This window comes from Mustela lutreola, chromosome 10 (genome assembly GCF_030435805.1).
Source record: "Mustela lutreola isolate mMusLut2 chromosome 10, mMusLut2.pri, whole genome shotgun sequence".
Classification (NCBI taxonomy): domain Eukaryota; kingdom Metazoa; phylum Chordata; class Mammalia; order Carnivora; family Mustelidae; genus Mustela; species Mustela lutreola.
This window is the reverse complement of record NC_081299.1, coordinates 33,689,171-33,708,939: the sequence shown is the minus strand read 5'-3', so window position 1 is coordinate 33,708,939 and position 19,769 is coordinate 33,689,171. Positions and strand designations below refer to the sequence as shown.

The 19,769-nt window shown below is 59.0% G+C and overlaps 1 protein-coding gene across 11 annotated transcripts in view; it reads right to left on the bottom strand.

Annotated features, from left to right (window-relative positions):
• PTPRF (protein tyrosine phosphatase receptor type F) overlaps positions 1 to 19,769 on the bottom strand; it is an 86,892-nt gene that overhangs the window by 40,848 nt on the left and 26,275 nt on the right. For all 11 annotated transcript variants that reach the window (XM_059137968.1, XM_059137970.1, XM_059137975.1 and 8 more), the window contains exon 6: positions 8,605 to 8,793. In XM_059137968.1, the coding sequence (XP_058993951.1) occupies positions 8,605 to 8,793 (189 nt within the window). The remainder of the gene's footprint in view (positions 1 to 8,604; positions 8,794 to 19,769) is intronic.

Sequence of the window (19,769 nt, the reverse complement as noted above, 5' to 3'; positions counted from 1 at the left end):
CTGAAGATGTTGGGGCCACACCTGGGCACCAGTGTTGCCTCCAGGAAGCTCTCCCTGATGAGCCCCCGGCCTCTTGGCTGGAAGCAGGCGTTGCAATCGGGAGCACAAACTGCCTGTCCTAACCCCTGCAGTTTCGTAGAGCTTGTTGGCTGGGCCAGGGTCTCCATCCCATCCCCCTCCAGCTCCATGGAGTGTCCAGTCCTGGACTCCCCATCCTGGAGCCCACTGGCCAGTAAGCATGCCCATACGTGCTCCCAGACCTACCGGCCCTGCCAGGCAACGTGGAGCCAGGCGTGGAGGGGGCGCAGCCTGGATCCCCGCTGGCCTGGGAGCCGCGAGCACACGATGGGGCTCACTGGGAATCGGCTGCCCAGGAAGGAAGGAGCTTGCTCTGGGGGGCTGGTATCTGGCAGCCTCCGCTTACAGCGCCCACCCCTATCCCTCGGGCGCCGCCCATTCCGGCTCCTCTCCTCAGCCTGGTCCTGCTAAAGTGCTTCGACCCACCGCGGCTGCTGCATAATTAAGGAGGCTAATGGAGGCTGCAGCTCCCACTCGGGCCAGTGCCCTGAGGGGCTGCTCTGGCCGCAGACGGACAGACAGGAGCCAGGACTGGGGGGGGGGGGCGGTGGGCAGCTGAAAAGGACCCTCCGGCAGATCCAGGTAGGGGAGCCCAAGGCAGCAGGGGGTTCGGGGGGTGAAACCACTTGACCTGGCCACCCCCAGCCCTGGCAATAAACACCTGAAAACACTGTTCTTGAGAGCACACCAGGCAAGCCATCTAAGACAGTAACACCCCGAGCCACAAGCAATACCCCCTCCCTGGAACAAGCCGACAGACAATCAAACCCACACAGGACAGTCCAACGGACATTGAATCACCCCACAGCACATGGCCTGACAGAAAACCGCCACCTGCACAGAACAGCCAGAGTGACCCTAACAGCCCCTTCCTAGGCCTCAGACTGGCTGACGCTCACCACACCCACAAAGGACAGAGACAGAACCTGTTGGACCCCACTGGACTGGCCTGGATAAAAGCCATAGGAAGAGTTCCAAGTCACACTCTCATGGTCCACGCCCCAGGGGAGGTGCACCATGGGTCCCAGCTGCAGCCCCTTCACTGCCTGACACCCCTCTTCCGCACCCAGACCCAGGGCAGCAGGAGGGGCCCTGAACACACAGGGGGCTGGGGCCTGGGGGTAGAGGAGGGGCCTGCCAAGGCTTAACCTCGATGCAGGACAAAGGGCTGGCTTGCTCTGTAGTCCTGGTTTCAGCCCTCCCCACCGGCCATCCGGGAGCATGAGGGCCCAGGGCGCAGGCCAAATATCCATCTTCTGCAAGAACAGCCCCGATGGGCACCCAACAGGTCACGTGTATGGGATGGATGGACGTTGTTACAGAAAATGTTCCTTCAAGCAAGTGGGGTTGGGCCTCTGGCTGGTGTGTGTGTGGGGGGGTGTTGCACTAGGTCAGCTCAGCTGGGGAGGGAGGGGAGACCTGGTGGCCAACGCCACAGGCAGGGACAAGTGGTGGAGTAGACCCCTCCCGGGGGAGGAGGCTCCCCTGTTGCAGAGAATTGGACCTGGTGGGGGACCCAACACAGCCCCTGAGCCTGGATCCACACAGAAACCCCAACATGTGGAACCAACACCACAACCCAGTGGTGGGGACACAAAGAGCTAGTGCAGGCTGACAGGATGGGTGGGGGGTCTGGAGGGTGAGTCCCTCCTTGAGGGTAACAGACCAGATACCCTGCAGGGAGGCAGCGGCTCCTCTAAGCCCTGAGACCACCCTGGCCCTGAACTGAGGGACTAGATGTGCTCAAGGATGCTGAGAGAGGCATGAAGAAATGAGGTGAATACGATCAGTCCAGAAGCAACTGTCTTCCAGTGGGCCTGCTCCGAGCCAGATGCTGCCCGGACCCTCATCCCCTCCTCTAAACCTCGTGACTAGTGAGGTGGGCCCTGGCCCTTATTTAAAGAGGAGGAAGCAGACTTCTGAGAGAGGGATTGCTTCTCTGAAGGCCACGCCAGCGAGTCAAACTTGCACCCGGATCTTTGAGTGTCCAGAGTGTGCTTTCTGAAGCCTGGGGCCACAGGACTCTGGGGTATGAAATCAGCCAGGGCGGGCAGGGTGTCTGAGCTAGTCACGGTGGACCCTGGTTATTCCCTGTGTCACTGCAACACCTACACTGGAGTCTTCTGAATGCTCCTCCTCGTGTATGCTGGGCCACAGGGATGTATGGGCAGTCCTCACCCTGCTCTAGGGCTAGGATGTTAAGGGAAGTCAAGCAATCATTGAGGGCCCCAAGAAATAGGGGCTTCTTGGGAGGAAAGGCGAGGCCCGGTCACACTGCCCCACCTCCTGGGAAGACTCTCCGTCTGTGTGGCTGGGCTTGGGGCTCAGCACTTGGCTTCCCCATGGGAGCGGACAGGGTCCCTTCTGTGGGGTTGGCCTGAAAGGCTGGGGAAGCAGGGCTTGCCATCCCCAAGGCAGGGCTCAGTGGAGTTTTTCTACAGTCCAGACTTGCAATGGATGAGTCCACAGGAGGGAATGACCGAGAGTGGAGGTGTGTGGTGGCCGGTGGTGCTGAGGGGACTGGAGCTGGAGATGAGGAGGCTGGAGAGGTCAGGATGGGGATGGGGGAGGTGACGGACTGGACGGGATGGAGTGGTGGTGACGGCAGTGGCGTGGCGTGGCGTGGCGAGATGCACGGACAGCATTCTTACCTCTGATTGGTGAACCACCTGGCGAGGTAATTTGAATGCAAATAAGATCAGAGAGAAGCATTAGTACAAAAGGAAGGAAAGCCACAAAAAGCCAAATCAGATCAAATAAAACATGAGAAAGGGCCTTAAATACACGGAGAAATCGAGGCCTGAGTTAGACCGACACAGGTGACAGGTGCGCAAGCGCCAGGCTGAGCCAGGCTGAGTGCAGGTGAAGCGGTGTCCCCCGGGTCACAGGCACTGCTTGGAGGCAGGCAAGGGTGGGGGATGAGGCTGAGGTCGTGGGGCCAGAGGTAACCGGGATCAGGAAGATGGAGCCAGGGCTCCTGCAGACCGCGCTGGCTGAGGTCAATGAGGGGAAAGGGAACAAAAAAGGGAGCAACTCCACTCCTCAGGGGCACCCCAGCGTCCCAGGTGGGCACGATTTAAAAACAAAGCACTTACCAAAACAAACCAAGTTAAGCACACAGTAGGGGCTAAAGGAAAGGCTTGTGTAGGCCACCACCAGGCCAGGTCTCCTTCAAGCAGACACACCAGCCCAGCCCCACCGGGGGACTTGGGGAGAACTCACAACCCAGTGACAGATGCCCCGCAGAGCCCATTCAACCCAGATAAAAAAGTGAGTGACTACTAAGCTTCCCCCCAAACTGACTGGTGAGAGCCAGAGGCCAGGGCCTCCCCCTCACCTGGTCAGGGCTACAAGCCCAAAGGGCCAGACACATAGTCTCCAAATGCCCAGTGCAGGGCTGCTATGCGGTCCAAACAGGGGCCTCCTCTGAGGCTGTGCTCAGGCCCCATCTTCTACCATGGCCTCATCCGCAGGAGCGATGAGCCGATGGGGGGCCCTGAGTCCCGTGCTGTCCACCCTGCCCCTCTCCCCTCTCTGCCTGTTGCAGGAGAGGGAAGTATGTCAAGAGACAAACAGTGATCGCTCCCTCATCGACCCTGATGACACCTGCCTAGGAGGCAGTATCCAGGCCCACACAAGAACGATGAAACAAGCTGAGGAACAGTAAGTGGCTTCCCCAAAGCCCAAGGTCACATGGCCTGTGAGTGACGTGGCAGGAACTAACCAGGTCTGGTGCACAGCCTTCCCACTGGATCAGGCTGCCTCATGTAGACACAGAAGTTGGAGAAGGGGCAAAGGCAGGTGCTGGGACCTGGGCTGGGTGTGGAGGGGCTGCAGAGAGACTGGGAAAAACCATTATCACAGTGATCCCCCAGGCATGATCCTCTAGGGACCATGACTGTCCCCAAGACCCTTTCAGAGGGTCCACAAGGTTGAAACTATTTTCATGACACTAAGAAGTCATTTGCCTTTTTCACTCTAGCTCTCTTATGAATATACAGCGGAGTTTTCCAGACACTCCACGAAGTGTGATATTGCAATACACCAAATGTAGAAGCAGACATGAGAATCCAACAATCTTCTATCAAGGCCCCAATTAAAGAGATTTGTGAAAATGTAAAACAATGCCACTCGCCTCACGAGATGTTTCTGTTTTAGAAAACATAATTATTTTTCTTTTAAAAATGCTATTTAATATGTAATAGATTTTTAAATTATTTGAAAATTTCAATATCTAAAACTTTTCTCAACGTCTAATATGGTTAATACTGATGGATAAAACCTACGCCAACAGAAGCTCTTTGAGGTCCTCTAATATTTACAATCAGAGGTCCTCAGACCAAAAAAGTCAACAACCGCTCGCTGATCTGCTTTTACAGTGTAGGCCCGGCCTGGGAGGGGGTGGCGGGGTAAACAGTCCAGGACTGGTCCCCTAGCTTCTGTCCTCTGCTCTCCCAAACCCTAACCTGCTGTGCGACCAGTCTCTGGACCTCTCTGAAGAGTCACTTCTCCACCAGACTGAAAGAAGAATTCACCTTACCATGTCACAGGGTGGGTGTGGGAGACTGGAGGGGTCCAGGAGTCAGCAGGAGTCAGCGCTGCTCCTGAGACGGGCCCGTGTGCTCGGGCCAAAGGGAAACTCTGACCACGCACTGCCTGCATGCCCTCCTGCAGACCCAGTAGAGAGATGGGGCGAGTGGGAGGACACGCTCTTCTGGTCAGAGCTGGGCCGTCCAGCCAGCGGGGTCGGGGACAGCAGCCTTTAGGCCCCCCCAGAGTCTGCTCCGCGCTTGGCTCTGTGTCCCATCTGCCAGGGCCAGAGGGCTCCCCCCACTGCAGCCAGATGCAGGCACCTCTGCTCAGGCCCTGTAGTCTCAGCTCAGGTGTCCAGAGGGTGTGCGAGGAGATTGCACTCTGGGGGAGAGTGTGGATGTGGTCAGGCTGTCCTCAACGGCAAAGGGATGGCGGCTTACATGTTTAGGCCATGGGGATGAGCGGAGCACCGGAGGTCTCCGCGGCACCCTGTCTGGGCTTGGCCAAGCGTGTGGGCCACCAGCTCCTTTCAAGACCTGGAAGTGACTCTGAGCCCCACTTGGAGATGAGCCTCCCCTTGCTGCTCTGGTGACACCGCCTGCTGCTGACTTGACTTCCACTCTCCCTGAGTTTGTCTCCAGTCCTCTGCGCCCACCCTGGGCCTCAAGTTCAAATTCCCAAGAGGCTCTGTAACAGTATGTCATGTCACTTTAGTGAGGAAAACACCCATGGAGCAGAGCTCAGGCCTGGGCGGCGCTCACAACAGCGGCCCTTCTTTCCAGCTCCTGTTTCGGGGGCCGTGCCCTGTGTCGTGGGCTGTAGCTCAGACTGCAGGTGCCTGATAGGTGCTGGGGACAAGTCAGGGAGGGTGTGAGGTCGGGAAAGGACAGGACTGTGGCACTCTGCTGTGCTCACGGGGCCCAACTATCCCCCAGGCCCCAGGCTTGGCATTTGTGATGCCAAAAGGCCTCTGGGTCACTGCACGGGGGAGCTCCCTGGCCCTGGATCTCCACATGTGACCCCTTAATTCAGCTGTGAAGTGGGCATGATAATCACAGCCTGTCCTACTTCTCAGGGTTCCAGGAGAATCAAGTGCAACAAAAGGCAGGGAAATACTTTGTGATCCATCGGTGACGCGTAAACTGCGAAGGTCCCTGTAAACAGCCAAGCACTTGGGGGCCTGATTCCACTGCATGAAGGGATCTCCCTGTCAGATGGGCGACAGCATCCTTTCACATGGTAACAGGAGAGGGGCAGCAGCTCCTGGAGCTGAGGGCCTGGTGCCAGAGCCAGGCAGTAGTGAGGGGAGAGAGTCCTGTGTGTTACTAGAGACAGAATGATGAAGACCCCTTAGGTGCCACCTCAGGAACTGGATCCTGGGTCCATAACCATCATGTTGCAGCTCCCAGGTAGCAGCAAAGGTGAAACAAGGTCTTCCTTGGGCCTAAGCAGCAGGGGGAGTGAACATCTGTCTGCAGGAGCAGGGCCCAAAGGTCTTATCCCTGAGAGCCACCTGTCCTATAGCTGGCTTGTGCTGGGAGGTGGGGGGAGGGGGACCTTGCACTGGGGAGCCAGACCCATGCTCTTCCTGTAAGGAGGGCCCAGCCTAAGTGAGCAGAGATGGGGCCAGGCAGTAACAGCATCGAGTGGGGTGGGTCCTGAAGGAGGTGGCCTTACTTAGGAACAGAAGGGAGAGGCTTCCTGATTTGGTGAAGCAGAGCAGACAGCAAGGATGGGGTCAGGGTGGCTCCGTGCAAGTGTGGGGTGGCCAGAGCCTTCCCCCTGTGCACCAGGCAGTGAACTAAAGCATCAACTGCTGTTGTCTCCCTTAGTCCTTTTTAAATGTGAGAGAACAGAAGCTCAAAGAAGTTAAAGAACTTCCCGGAGGCCGCAGAGCTGGTAAGTGGTATAGCTGAGACCCGAGGAGGTAAAGTTGCCAACCTGAGCTGGGAAGAACAGGAGACTTCTGTGTGCCTCGTTCAGGAGCAGGAGCCTGGGCTCACCGGCAGGGAGGGGCTACTGAGGCTATCCAAGCACAGAGGGGCACGAGCAGAAACGCGGCAGCTGCGGGGGGCTGGATTCTCAGGGAGAGCCTGGAGGCAGGGAGCACAGTGCTTACGGACCCAGCTCCCGCCAAGGCAGCGGAAGGAGGAAGGGGGTCTGGCATGGGAGCCATGTGGGTGACAAGAGGATGTGATGCTTTCTTATTGGAGCAGGAGTTGAGACGTGTCCCTGCATTCAGGCCGAGGGGACGGCCACCTGCAAGGAGGTGGTCATTGGGAGAAGGCCGCGGCCGTTTGGGAAGGAAGTCACCACTCCTGGAGAGTCAGGGTGACACTCAGAAGGCAGTTAGAGTTTTCTGGTCTCAAACTCGGGCAAGCTGTGTGGTGTTGGGAAACAGAACCAGGCGTGTGGGTGTGGAGAGGGTACCTGAAGCTACAGGAAGGGGTGAGTCAGCCTGGTGGGGGAAGGCCCCACTCACAGAGCAAGCGCTGGAGATGGAGGCTCCCTGGCTGGCGGAAGGAGCAGAGGAAGAGGAGGCCTCAGGGAGACAGATGTGAGAGGAAAGCCAGGGACGGGGGAGGAGCGGCTGCCAACGGCGTGACAGGCAGCAAATGGGGGGCACAGGGCCTGGCCCACAGTAAGGACCACATAAATAGTTGATGGACGAGCGTGCGAGACGGTGAGCCTTCCCAGAACTGCTGCCACGGACGGCCAAGGCCGTGCTGGGGCGAAGGCCAGGCCTGCGGGGAGGACCATCTGGCTGTTTGGGGAGCCTGCCCAGGGGACTGCAAGCAAACGCAGAGGAGCCGGAGCAGGCCGCTGGGCAGTGCTGGGCAGTGGCTGCAAATGCTGCCGGACCATTTCCTGCCTTGATTATGGCTGTTTTAATTAACTGCGTTACAGCTGCCTCCATCTTGTTGAGTTTTAATTAAATTAAATGAGCTAACACTTTGTAGGCTGTCTCAGGCGGCCCTGGCTTAGGCCTGAATCCGGCCCCCGCTGGGCAGCTCATCTCTCCTTCCTTCCCTTGGCGCTGCTGGGGCGGCTCCCTGGTAGGAGGCAGTGGGGAGGGGCTGGCACCCCAGGGAGTGGCAGGGGCACCTCTGACGCCTGCACAGCCCTGACAGGCAGAGTTGTGTCCTCCTTTGCAGTGCTGACCTCACAGCCAATGGGCGGCAGGGGCTCTGGCTGGCACTGGCTGTCTTGCCTGAGCCCACCACCCTGCAGCTCGCAGCAGAGTTTCTGGATCAAGGTCTATCGGTTCAGCCTTCGCTGGCGACAAAGGCAGAGTGCAGCTAAACTGATGCTGAGCCTCCTTTCCCGCCTGCACCGTTCCCACAAAAACTGAATCAATTATCCTGGCGGGAGCCTCGGAGGCAGATCGATCAACAGGGCGACACCTCCTGCCTGGTCATGACGGCATCCTTGCTGCCAAGGGCTCCCAGCTGGCTCGACTGAGATATCCAGAGGAGACAAGTGGCCCTGGTGGCCAAGGGATGGCAGTAAGTCCTCCTGGCTCGAAGCTCCTGAGGTCCGGCCTTCTGAAGCCTGACGAATCAGGCATCTCCGGCCTCTTTCCCTGGCTAAGCCCTGCTATCTGGGGAAGTAAAGAGAAGCACCCAGTAGGCCTCCTCCAAGGCCAGACTCCAGGCAGGATGGAGGATGAACAGCCACGGAACGCCTCTGCAGAGCCCAATGCCACGCCGGGTGCTCCACTCATGCTGCGAGGAGCTGGGCTACACCGAAGTCTAGACTCTGGTGATCCCAGGAAGGGAGAAGAATCCCTGACAACGAGCCCTCGCTGTCAAGCTCCCTTCCCTGGGCCAGGAGGGCCTGTACCGAGATGAGACTCCCCCACTGGGTGCCATCCGCTCAGCCACGGTGGGCCAGCCCCAGGCTCCCAGGCCCAAGAGGGAAGGCTATGCTGGGCGCCAGGAGGACATCCTTCCTGAAGTCTGTGTGGCCCCTTGCCCCTCGCCCTCTGCTCACCTGAACGCAGCTGCTTGATGCGGCCATTGCTTGTGGCAGGGTCCACCGGGAGGAAGTCCTTGAACCAAGAGATCTCAGGGTCGGGATTCCCGCCTGCTGCGCACAGCATGGTGGCTGTACGTGCCTTCTCCACCACCTTCAGCTGAGGCCCCATGTCGATGGAGGGGAACCCCGGGGGTAGCTGTTCCTCTGTAGACAAAGAACAGAAGGGCAAGTCAGGGCCGGCACTGCCTGCACCCTAGAACCCTCGGCCGTGGGTAGCTGCTCCCGACTCCCAGGTTGGCCGGGATCCTTGAGACCCCTGTCTGCCAATTTCTGACTTCTAAGGGTGGAGCCTGCTTCGTGTGAGGACCCAGACTCGAGTCCCACTTCCTAGGCCTGCCCTTTGCAGGGCTGGGGTGGGGGGTACAGTTGACCATGGAGCACACCCGGCCCTGGCAGGGAGTTTCCAGGTCTGAGAAACAATGCCTCAGACTGGAGACGTCAGCACTTCTCTCTCCGGGCCCTGTGAAAAACGAGGACTGATGCTCTGCTGGCCACAGCAGAAAGTGCTACACGGATGCTGGGCTGTTGGGGGTGGGGGCACAGCTCATATGGCAGCACCCAGGGCCACAACACAGCCCAAAGCCCCCCCCCCCCCCCCCGCCCCGGGTGCTGCCTAGCTCCCACTCCCTTTTCGGCACGTCGTGTCCCTTCCACTGCTTGCCTCTGGCCTTGAGCCCCACAGCATGGCAAAACCCTATATCACAGCCTGGATTCTGGACCTGACTCTGGTACCCCTGCCCTACAAGTGACCCCCTGCATCTCCCGGTCCTGACCCTGGCCCATTCTCTACTATAGCCTTGACCTGACCCTCTTCTCTCACTCCTTGGGGGTCGTGGTCAGGCCTGTGGACCATGTTGGAGCATGTGGAGGTTAAGGAGAGAAAAAAGCTCTATGAGGACACCAAATTTGATGAAGGGAAGTGAAACTCCTCCCTGACTGCCTTTCCCACCTCACCAGTGGCTGGCGGCTCACACAAGAGTTGTCGTGCGGAAGCAACAGACATCGGCACACCCCCACACCCCCACACCCACTGCATAGACACTCCGACACACGGCCCCTGAGGCTGGGGGAGCAGGGCTGGCCACTTGCCACCCCTGGAAGCACAAGGGGCTGGGAGCACAGGCTCTGGACTAGAGCAGGTGGAGTGGGGCTTTGACCTCCATCACCAACTAGCTCTGTGACCGGGGTGCATTACTCATCCTCTCCACGCCTTCGTTTATCTGTAAACCAGGTTCAAGCTCCCAGCTTGTACAGCCATTGCAAGGAGCACATCTAATGACACACAAGGTGCTGGAGAGTGTGACAGAGAATCTGCACCAACGAGGATTAGTGGACATTACCGCTACAAGGAGCACCTGGCTGAGCCACTGGGGCAGTCAGGTACCAAGCCCAGGGCCTGGGGCTAGGGCCTCTGCCTGCGTTCGAGAACCCGGCAGAGCCTATCAGTGTGGACACCAGACATGCCCAGTGGAGGCTGGGGAACACTGTCAGTCTTCCAGTGGGAGAGCAAGGCTCCGTGGTGGCAGAGACCAGGAGGCGGCACCGCCTAGACCTTCCTCCCTTGGGCCCAGCACAAGATGGGTATGTGAGAACACTAGCTGAGGTCAGACTCCTGTGCCAGGGAGAAGGCACATGGCATCCTCAGAAGCGATTCTAGAAAGTAAAGACTGGCAGGGCTGATCCTCCCTATAGACTCTCGGAGACCCAGGGGGACCGACTGGGGAGGCAGGCAGGAGAGGAAGCTGGAAGAGCCCCAGGAGGCAGGGGCAAAACATCCCTCTATCTGCTGCCAGATCCTGGGCGGGTGGGACGGGGGGCTCTGCCAAGGCTCTAGCTGCCAGTGGCATCCCAAAAGGACCGTGGCCGCATGAAGAGATGGGGTCTTGCGCTGGAGAGCAGTAGGACTCCGAGCATAGCCTTGTCTCCCCAGCCTCTCCAGCAGCTGGCGCTATGCTTACTTCCCCACCTGCAGCCCTCTAAACTCCAGATGTGAACCCACCATCTCCTCGGCTGTAAATATGATCCCACGGTGTCCTGACTTCCAGCTCTGATTTTTAAAAGGAAAATGTGGCAAGGAAGCAGGACTCGAGGTACACCGAGCAGGAGGCGGCTGCCTTTGAGCCTGCTGAGGTTTGCTTTAACAGGAAGCCCCAGGCAGGGCCTGAGGCCCCGGGCCCCTGTCCACCTTCTTTGCCCTCCTCAGCAGCTGGGGGACACTCAGGACAGTCAGAGCCACCCTAGCATACCAGGGTGACAGTCCTCAATCCTACCTGCACAGCCCTGCTGAGCAAATGGGGGCACAGGGGTGACAGAGTCTGCCAGAGTCCGGGCCCAGGAGTCCGCCAGCCCCATCGCCACCGGCAAGGGAGATCAGGGAGAAGGGAAGTACAGACACCTGCGGCCCCCGCGTCCTGGAATCTACTCTGAATTCCTGACACGGGGAAGGTCTTGGGGATTTACGCCAAATTAAGGACAATTAATTTTCCTCCCTCAATTATCGCGCCCTCAATGGCTCCGTCCTTGGCTCAGATCATGCCTCAGGCACTGCCGCCAGAACCTAAAATCGGTATGTGTGAAGAGCTGTCCATAAAACAGCGGGACCCAAAACCCGGTCCCTTGTGCCAACTCGGCTTCTAGGCAGAGCTCGGAAGGCTGCCGTCCTGCACCTCCAGCAGGGTAAGCGTGTCTCGCAGGAGGACACCGGCCCCTCAGGAGTGACCCGCTGCTGTCTCCTCCTTCTCTGCTCCCCGGGAGGCCTCCACCACATTCAAACGCAGCCAAGGTCAGCAGCTGCTTACTGATCCCCGTTGTGTGTCTGGCCAAGTTGGACACTGGGCACACTAGTGGAAACTGACCCATCCACGAGTCTGCACATTTATCCCCTGCACACCCTGCAGGACCCACAGAGACCAGGTCCACTACAGTCTCAACCACAGGGGGCCACAGACCTGGGGAAATCCCTCAGTCTGACATCACATGATGACTGCAAACCCATCGACAGTCAGGAAAACTGAGGCCCAGATAGGAGGCATAGAAGGTTACTGTTAGGGAGCATTTACTGTGTTCCAAGTAGAGAGTTAAAATGCTTTAAAAAATGATTTACTCTTACCAAAACCCTAGGCAGTAGAAGAGTGACCTGGGGCTTAGAGACCTGGCCAAGGTCACCCAGCTAAATGAGAAGGGGGGCTGGGATGATCCCGAGGGGTGGGCCCCACACCTGGCAGGGCTGGGCCTTGGGTTCCTGGGAGGGGTGCCCCTGGGGAATGGTACCACCATCCTGCCATACCTCACCCTCCTCCGGCTTCAGGGCTCAGCTGCTCCGTGGAAAGCCCCTGCACACAAGCAGCAAGACAAACCCGACTGTACCCCACACATGGCCACCTGCGGGCACGCACCCACATCCCCACACCCCAGTGTATGCTTATTGAGTCCCCTCAAAACCTGTCCCGCAGGCTGCGGGTGGAAGGGAGGAGGGGCTCCTCCCCCTCCAGGCCACCCGGTAACCATGGCAACGGTAGAGAGGCGGGCTCCAGGAGGAAGGCTGCGCGCGCCCGCGTCCTAGCTAGCGTCCTAGCTAGCGTGCACCCGCGATTGGTCAAAGCAGCTGCCGCCCCTCTGGCCCCCACCTGGGCAGAGTGGACCCCCTCCCCTCCGGAGACCTTGCTCCCCCATTCCAACTCTACAACTCTCTGCTCCCCTCCCCCTTGGGCTTCCTTCCCTCTCAATCGCTCAAAGAGCAGCCGGGGCTTCCCACACCTGCCTCCAAGCCTCAGCCAGGCAATCCCGGAGTCTGCGCCTGCAGGGCGGAGGCCCCTCCATTCTACGACAAGGGGGTCCTTGGGAGGGGAAGAGAAGCCTGTGAGGCCTGTAAGGGACTACAGAGGTATCAGGAAGCACGAGTCTCTACAGCTGTCTGTGGATTCCGCCAGCATGCACAGTAGGGTGCACACACGTTCCCAGGGGTCTGCCCCCACGGATCTCTGCACACCGTGCTGGGTGCACACGTGTACTTTAACGGCTCCTGCAGCAAACTGCACTGGGCTTTAGATACTGCAACAGGAGATCTAAATTCCTCCCCTGCTGTCCCCACTGGGCAGAGGAACATGACAGGGTATATGTGTGTGCGAGGGTGGAGGGTGTTGCCAGACGAAGGCTCAGAGAGGGGAAGAAACTTGGCTGAGGCCCCACAGCAGTGGTGAAGCTGCTTCACCTCCATGATTCACTTGCTATCTTGGTGGCTTCCTGGGGAAGGAGAGAGATGCAAGGGTACTAAACCCCTGAACATGGGACACAGGGAGAGCTCTGGAGGGGTGAGGTGGAACTGCCTTGGGTGAAGGCTACGGGAGACTGGGGGGCCAATGGGAAGGCAGGTCTGCTTGGAGCTAAGACAAATGTTGGGGTCCTGGCAGATGAAGCTAGGGTAGGGGCAGATAGGGGATGAGCTGAGGCTGGCTGCAATGGCTGCGGGAGGGAGGCTGGTGAGGCCCCGTACAAAGCACACACAGGTTTCTTTGTCCGGCTCAGCCTGGGATGCCTGGGGCTGAGTCTGGGCCAGACGGAGGGGGCTGCACCCAGGAAGCCGACAGATGGAGACGCCTTGCAGGGTCCTGGCGCGGGCGGCACTGTCTGTCGGCACGACCTTCTCACCCGTGTTTACCCAGCTTCGTGGCGTCTCTGTGCACGCGCAGGCACACACCGGCACACACATCCGCAGGCTCCCTGGGGCGGCACCATCTGGACGCCTGACCTCCTCCCCTGTGCCTGAGTGTTGAGCCTGACCTCACCCTGTCTCTGAACACAGACTCCTAGAAACATGCACAGCCAGGCAGCCAGAGGTACACGGGAAAGAGAGACAGGTGCAGAAATAGAAATGTCCATGCGTGTGTGGAGGGGCACCTGCAGTGATGGCACCTGTGGAGACAGACTCCTGCAAGTGGATCCAGAGGTCGAGCACATGGGCACTGCACACACACGGGGAGACCTGCAGTCAGAGCTGCACAGATGCTGGGGCACGGGTACCCAGAGACACGGGAGACGCAGAGATGTGCAGAGCTGTGTGAAGGGAGCGCATGGGCAGTGGGGCTGCGGTTTCCCCACCCCCTGTGCGCTCTAAGGAAACCAAGGCCACCTCGAGTCTCCGAGTCTCGTCCCTGAGGCAGCTCCATCCTCAGCAGGGTTGGGGCCAAGACACCAGCTATCAACCCGGAGGCCCTCCCCAGCCCCGGAGGCTCCTGCTCTCCCAGAGAGCACCCCCACCCTGCTTCCAGGCAGTAAGGGGGGGCCCAGGGAGCCTTGGGCCCATCTTCTTTCTCAGCTTTCAGTCTCGATTTTCAGCTTTTTCTAAGAGAAAACTCCCACCTCTTCCAGCACTCAGATTTCATCAAACTTGGCATCTTAAAAGCCTGTTTTGTTTTTGAATCTGAGCTGTTTGGGGCCTGTCGGCAGCGAGAGCCCAAGAGCGGCGGTGAGAGTGGAGAGCAGCCATGGCCTCCCCCTCCCCCAGGGCTTCCCTGGCACCTCACACTGCCCTCCTCAACCTGCTTGGGGAGGCCTCCCCACCACACTGCCCCAAGTGAACGCTGGTGCTCTCCCCAGCCATACACCCTACCCACCCTCGGGCTTGCAGGCCCAGGCCCAGACTGGACTTTCCTCCTGGGGTTCCCCCACCCTGGCCCTATGCCAGGAAGAGTCTTTTTATCCATTGATACCCCTAGGTTCAGGCCCAGTTCCTCCAGACCTCCGATGGCCTCCCACTCACTCCTCAGACCCCTGTCACCCAGCTGCCACCTCTACGGCTTCTGGCCAGTTCATCAAAGTCAACCGTGACCCCACAGGGCTAAGTCCAAAGGACACTTCTGAGTGCTCATGTCGCCTGACCTCTTGACAGCACCCCTCCCCACTGACCACTCCCTCCTCCTTCACATACCTCTCTTCTCTCCACTTCCACAGCCTCCCTCTGGGTTTCCCTCCTCCCCTTCAGGCCTCTCCTCACCAGATTCCTATGGAAACCCCCCACCCCCAACATGAAGTACTAGCCAGCTGGGGTTCCATCCAGGCCCTCTTCCTCCTTTCTTGGCTCTGGCTCCCTGAGATGTGCCATTTCTCAGCCTTCAAAACTCCATTTCCAGATGTCCCTTGGAGCGCCAGGCGAATCTGAACAAGGCCTCCTGGATACCTCCCCCTGGATGCCCGCACATGCGTACTACAACAGATTTCTAGCTGGCCTTGTCAATCTGCCCCTTCAGACCGGGTCCTGAGCCTCAGAAAATGGTCCCGCAATCTACCTGGACCCAGAGCCATAACCCTGAGTCTCCCACCTCCCCAGGCCCACTGTGGCCAGGCAGCTCACCACTCTCTCTCCACCGCTGGCCACCCATTCTCCCTTCCTCCCCTGCCTGCTGCCTGGGTTTGGGCCATTGTGACCTACTACTGCCTGGGCTGCAGGGCTGCCCCAGACCCTCACTGGTCTCCTGCTGCCCTACTATGCATCCTCAGGGACCTTTCTGAAGCATATATTTGATCATGTCATTCCTCTGATTAAAATACTCTCTCCCCTGGCAACCAGAGGGAGCACCTTACCGAGGACAGAGAATGTGCACGAACAGGGGCATTGAGAGCCTCTGACTTGGTGAGCTGTTCCCAGAGCTGCTGGCTCCACTCTGTAGTCATGAGGCTGGGGGAGAAGGGAGTCAGCGAGCGGGCCAAACACACAGCAGGGCCTGGTTAGTACCTGTGACCGTAGGGGTGGCAGGGGCAGGCTGGGCATAGGGGAGGTACCTACGGTCTGGCTAATAGAAGACATAAGCATACTGCCTACACCACAGGAGGGCCATTCAGAAGGAAGTCCAGTTGGGCCCTTGGAGAAGGATCAAGACTAGAGAAAATGCGGGATTTTACGTACCAAGAAACCCAGAGTCTGAACTTGAAGGCCCTCCTGGCACTGCCCGCCTACCTCTCCCAGCCCCATGCCTAGGGCCCAGAACTCTCCAGGAAATGGTTGCAGAGCCTCATGTCTGTGTGGTCCCCAGTGCTATAGTGGTCATGACAGGGGGTGGGGGGAGGTGGAAGGATAGGTCACAGAGACCATAGTCACTGGACCAGAAGTACATAGGTCATGCCTCAGCTGTGAGGGGTGGGGTAGGAGCTGGTCTGGGTTGTAGGCCTTCTGTGACTGCAAATCAGGGAGGTGACAGGTCCAGATTCTGCAAAACCAGGCTGTTACCCAGACACATACACAGGCAACAGGAAGAGGGCACAGCTTGCCATTTGGGAAGTCATCCTCTGCCTGTAGTAACCCTTTTTCCAAACACCCCAACCCCAGTCAGACCTGGGCCAGGGGCAGAGAGAAAGGGAGAGTAAGGAGTGCCAACTCCCTGGGAAAACTCCCACCCATCCTGAAAGCAAGCTCCCTTACCAACTCTGCTCCAGATGCAGCCCAGCCCATGATCTCAGGACAGGGTCACAGGCTGCTCATCAGCCCTCCTGTCCCTGGGGCTATTTCCAAAGGGACTGAGTATGGGGGTGAGGAGTGGGGGGTGAGTTCTCGATAGGTCATCACCCCACATGTCCCAAAGCCAGCCAGGGTCAGAGCCACTGCAGAACTCATGGGTCCAGGCCCAGCACTGACTGCCCCGCTGCCCCAGTCTCTGTCCCACACGACTATCAGCTGGCACCCCCCAAAGCCTGCCACAAAGGAGGAAGACCAGGGGCGCCTGGATGGTGGCTCAGTGGGTTAAGCCTCTGCCTTCGGCTCAGGTCATGATCTCGGGGTCCTGGGATTGAGTCCCGCATCGGGCTCTGCTCAGCAGGGAGCCTGCTTCCCTCTCTCTCTCTACCTGCCTCTCCACCTACTTGTGATCTCTCTCTATCAAATAAGTAAATTTAAAAAAAAAAAGGAGGAAGACCAGACACACTCCAGGTGGGCAGCTGGATCCCTGAGCCCATTTGGCATCCAAGGACGGTATGGTCCTAGTCCATCAGCAGGCATTGAGGCCGGGTGGAAACTGGGGAAAGGGAGTCTAGCCTTGGTAGGAGGAGGGGAGGAAAAGGAGGGCTCCCAAAATCTGAGCAGGATCCCTCTGCACCCTCCGTCCTGGCCTGGCTGCAGAGGACTTGCTGGGGAGCCACTGTACTGGAGAACGGGTCGGCCTGACCGCTCTGTCCCACATTCGTCTGTCCAGCTGTCCCGCTGAACTCCAGCTCTGAGCAGGAAACCCATGGGTCCCCAAGACAATGAGGCTAGGGGCGCCTGGGTGGCTCAGTGGGTTAAAGCCTCTGCCTTCGGCTCAGGTCATGATCCCAGGGTCCTGGGATCGAGCCCCACATCGGGCTCTCTGCTCATCGGGAAGCCTGCCTCCTCCTCTCTCTCTCTCTCTGCCTGCCTCTCTGCCTACTTGTGATCTCTGTCTTTCAAATAAATAAATAAAATCTTAAAAAAAAAAAAAAAAAGACAATGAGGCTAGACAGTCTCTCTGACCATCCCCCCCAGGGTCAGACTGACCCCCACACATTCAGCTCTGGCTGCTTGCCACGCACACCATACCACGCCCCACAAACACCCCGATGTGCACACACCCACAGGCACTACCTGATGTATACTGCTTGCTGGATATACCACCCCTCCCTGTGGGGCTGGATGGGAGTGCGTGCGTGCACATGCACACACCTGCCACACACCCCCTGCTGTACATGCAGCACATGCCACATATCCCACACACTGCCGTACCCAGGGCACACGGGGCACCTGCAGCACACACGGGGTGCAGGGCAGCTGCTGTGTCCCTGATCATAAAGGGAGTGCTGCCACCAGCGGCACGTGGAGTCCTCAGAGTCAGGTCCCCCCAGGACAGAGTCAGAAACAGCTCCCTCCTGCTCCTGGGCTCCCCCCTCAGCCCTCCACCTCTCCCCCTCCACCCACTCCGCAGCCCTCCCAGAACCTACCCAAGTCACCAGGGCCCTGCCCACATCTCTGCTGTCTGGCCTCCTCCGGGGCTTTGCTGACCACTGTCCTGCCTGGCTTGGAGCCCACCGGCTCAGGCAGATCCTACTGTCCAGAAGGAGCTCCAAGCCCCTCACCGCCCCCCCACAACCTCCTGGAGGAAAGGCCAAGAATTAAAGCCTGCTTCCCCTCCCCCTTCCTCGAGAGGGAAAATGTCAGATTCTCTGTCTCAGTGGCGGCAGCGGGCGGGTTGGAGGGGGAGTGATTCAGCCGCTGCCTCAAGAGTGCGGAGTGAGAAGAGCTTTTCCTGCCATTACCGGGCGAGGGAGAGGCTGGCGCGCTAATGGCTTCAATTACCACTCAGACAGGAACACTGGGCGGCAGGCCCCGCGCGTCACAGTCCGGACGGGCTCGCCCCCGGCCCACTGGTGCCGGGCACTGCTGAGGCAGCCCACAGAGCACCGTGGGGCCACAATGGGCCACACATGGACATGTGGGGGGTGCCAGTCGTGTCAGTGGAGCCCCAGGGGGCAAAGGCTGGGATGAGGGACCAGGGAGTGGAGGGCCTCCAGCAGCAAGGGGTGTTCCTGTGAGGCTCACTGGAGCCGTGTATCAGGAGGCTGGGCCTGGTGGGGAACGACACAGAACAGGGGGCACAGGACCAAAATCGTCAGCCTGGGCTCCCTTTCGGGGCGTGCTGACTCCTCAGACCCCGAGCCAGGTTGCCGCAGGCAGCCCTCAGCCACTCCCCTGATCAGCCTAGTGCGTAGTAAGCATGTATGCCCGTGCGTGTGCTTTTGGGCGTACGTGCAGTGTGTGATACCCCTAAGGGACTCACTCCTATTCCCAGACCTCAAACCGGCCTCCTCCTCTCCCCAGGCCTCCTTAGAACCTGTAGAGGCCTCCCAGGAGCAGGCCTGGCTCACCTCTGGCTCCAGCCCACAGCCCCAGTCAGACCATCCTTCAGTCCTGTTCCGCACACACCTTTCCCGGGGGCCCGGGAGGAGTGGGGGGGATGGTCGCAGTCTGGGCTGCTTCCTCCGGGCCCCACCTCCTGGCACCTTTGAGGCCTCCCACTTCACTGCTTGCTGCCAAGCCAGGAGCCTGGTCAAGGTTACACAGACCAACCTGGTAAGTCAGCGTTTCCGTCTTCCGGGTGCTGCATTTCAGGAGGAGGAGGAGGAGAATGAGGGGGAGGAGGAGGAGGAGGAGGAGGAGGGGGCCCACAGTCCCACCCCCACAGGGATGGGGCACTAACAGGGTAGGGACCTGCCCCACACTGACCCCAACCTCATCAGACACCCCCCATAGCCCAGACATCCCCCAGGCCCCTGCTAGAGGAACCTTTATTTAAGAATGCCCCACAGGATGGAGGGGAACCCCCACAAAGTCTGAATCCTCCTCACCTCAGGGCCTGAAAGACCATCCACATCCTCCTGGATCCTTTAAAAGATAAGGCTGCCCAGGGCAGTGTGGGGGGTGGGGAAGGGGGAGAAGTGCCCACAAAGGAACGGGGGAAGAGGGACTCCGGAGAGAGGGGGTGCTTTTCTTTCAACACTAGCACGAAGGTCCTCTTCCCTCCGAGAGTCTGATCAGATGCCCTCTGGGGCAGGAGCCACCTCCCAAATGCCAGGGTAGGACAGATGGCTCCATGCTGGGGCAGATGCCAAAGGTTGGTGGGGGCGGTGGGTGGAGGTGGGGGCAGAACTACTCTGTCCCCTGATTGTGGCTACAGAAACTGAGGTCCTGGCCCAGGGCCTGTCCTCTGGGTCCCTGCTCCACAGGTCAGTACTCCTGGATGGACAGAGGGGCTGCACCATCTAGATGATGCCATGGAAGCCAGGTATCGGCAGCTCCCAGCCCAGCAGCCAGCCACTACCGTTCCCGCCGGAATTCCAAGAACTACTTGACGTCATATTCCATCCTTCAAACCAGCTCAGGCAATAGGCATCACCTCCCTGTTTACAGATGGAGCAAATGAGGCTCCGTGGCACCACTACCTGTCCAGGTCACTGGGTAAGAGAGGAAGGGGTCAGGAGACCTGCTCTTAACCACTGCCCCTCTAAAGTGGACCCCGGCCACATAAGCACAGGAGACACACAGGCACCAGGGAGTTACTGAACAGATGCCCGCGAACACGTAAAGCCATAGCGTAAAAATGGCCAATGTGAAAAGATGTTCA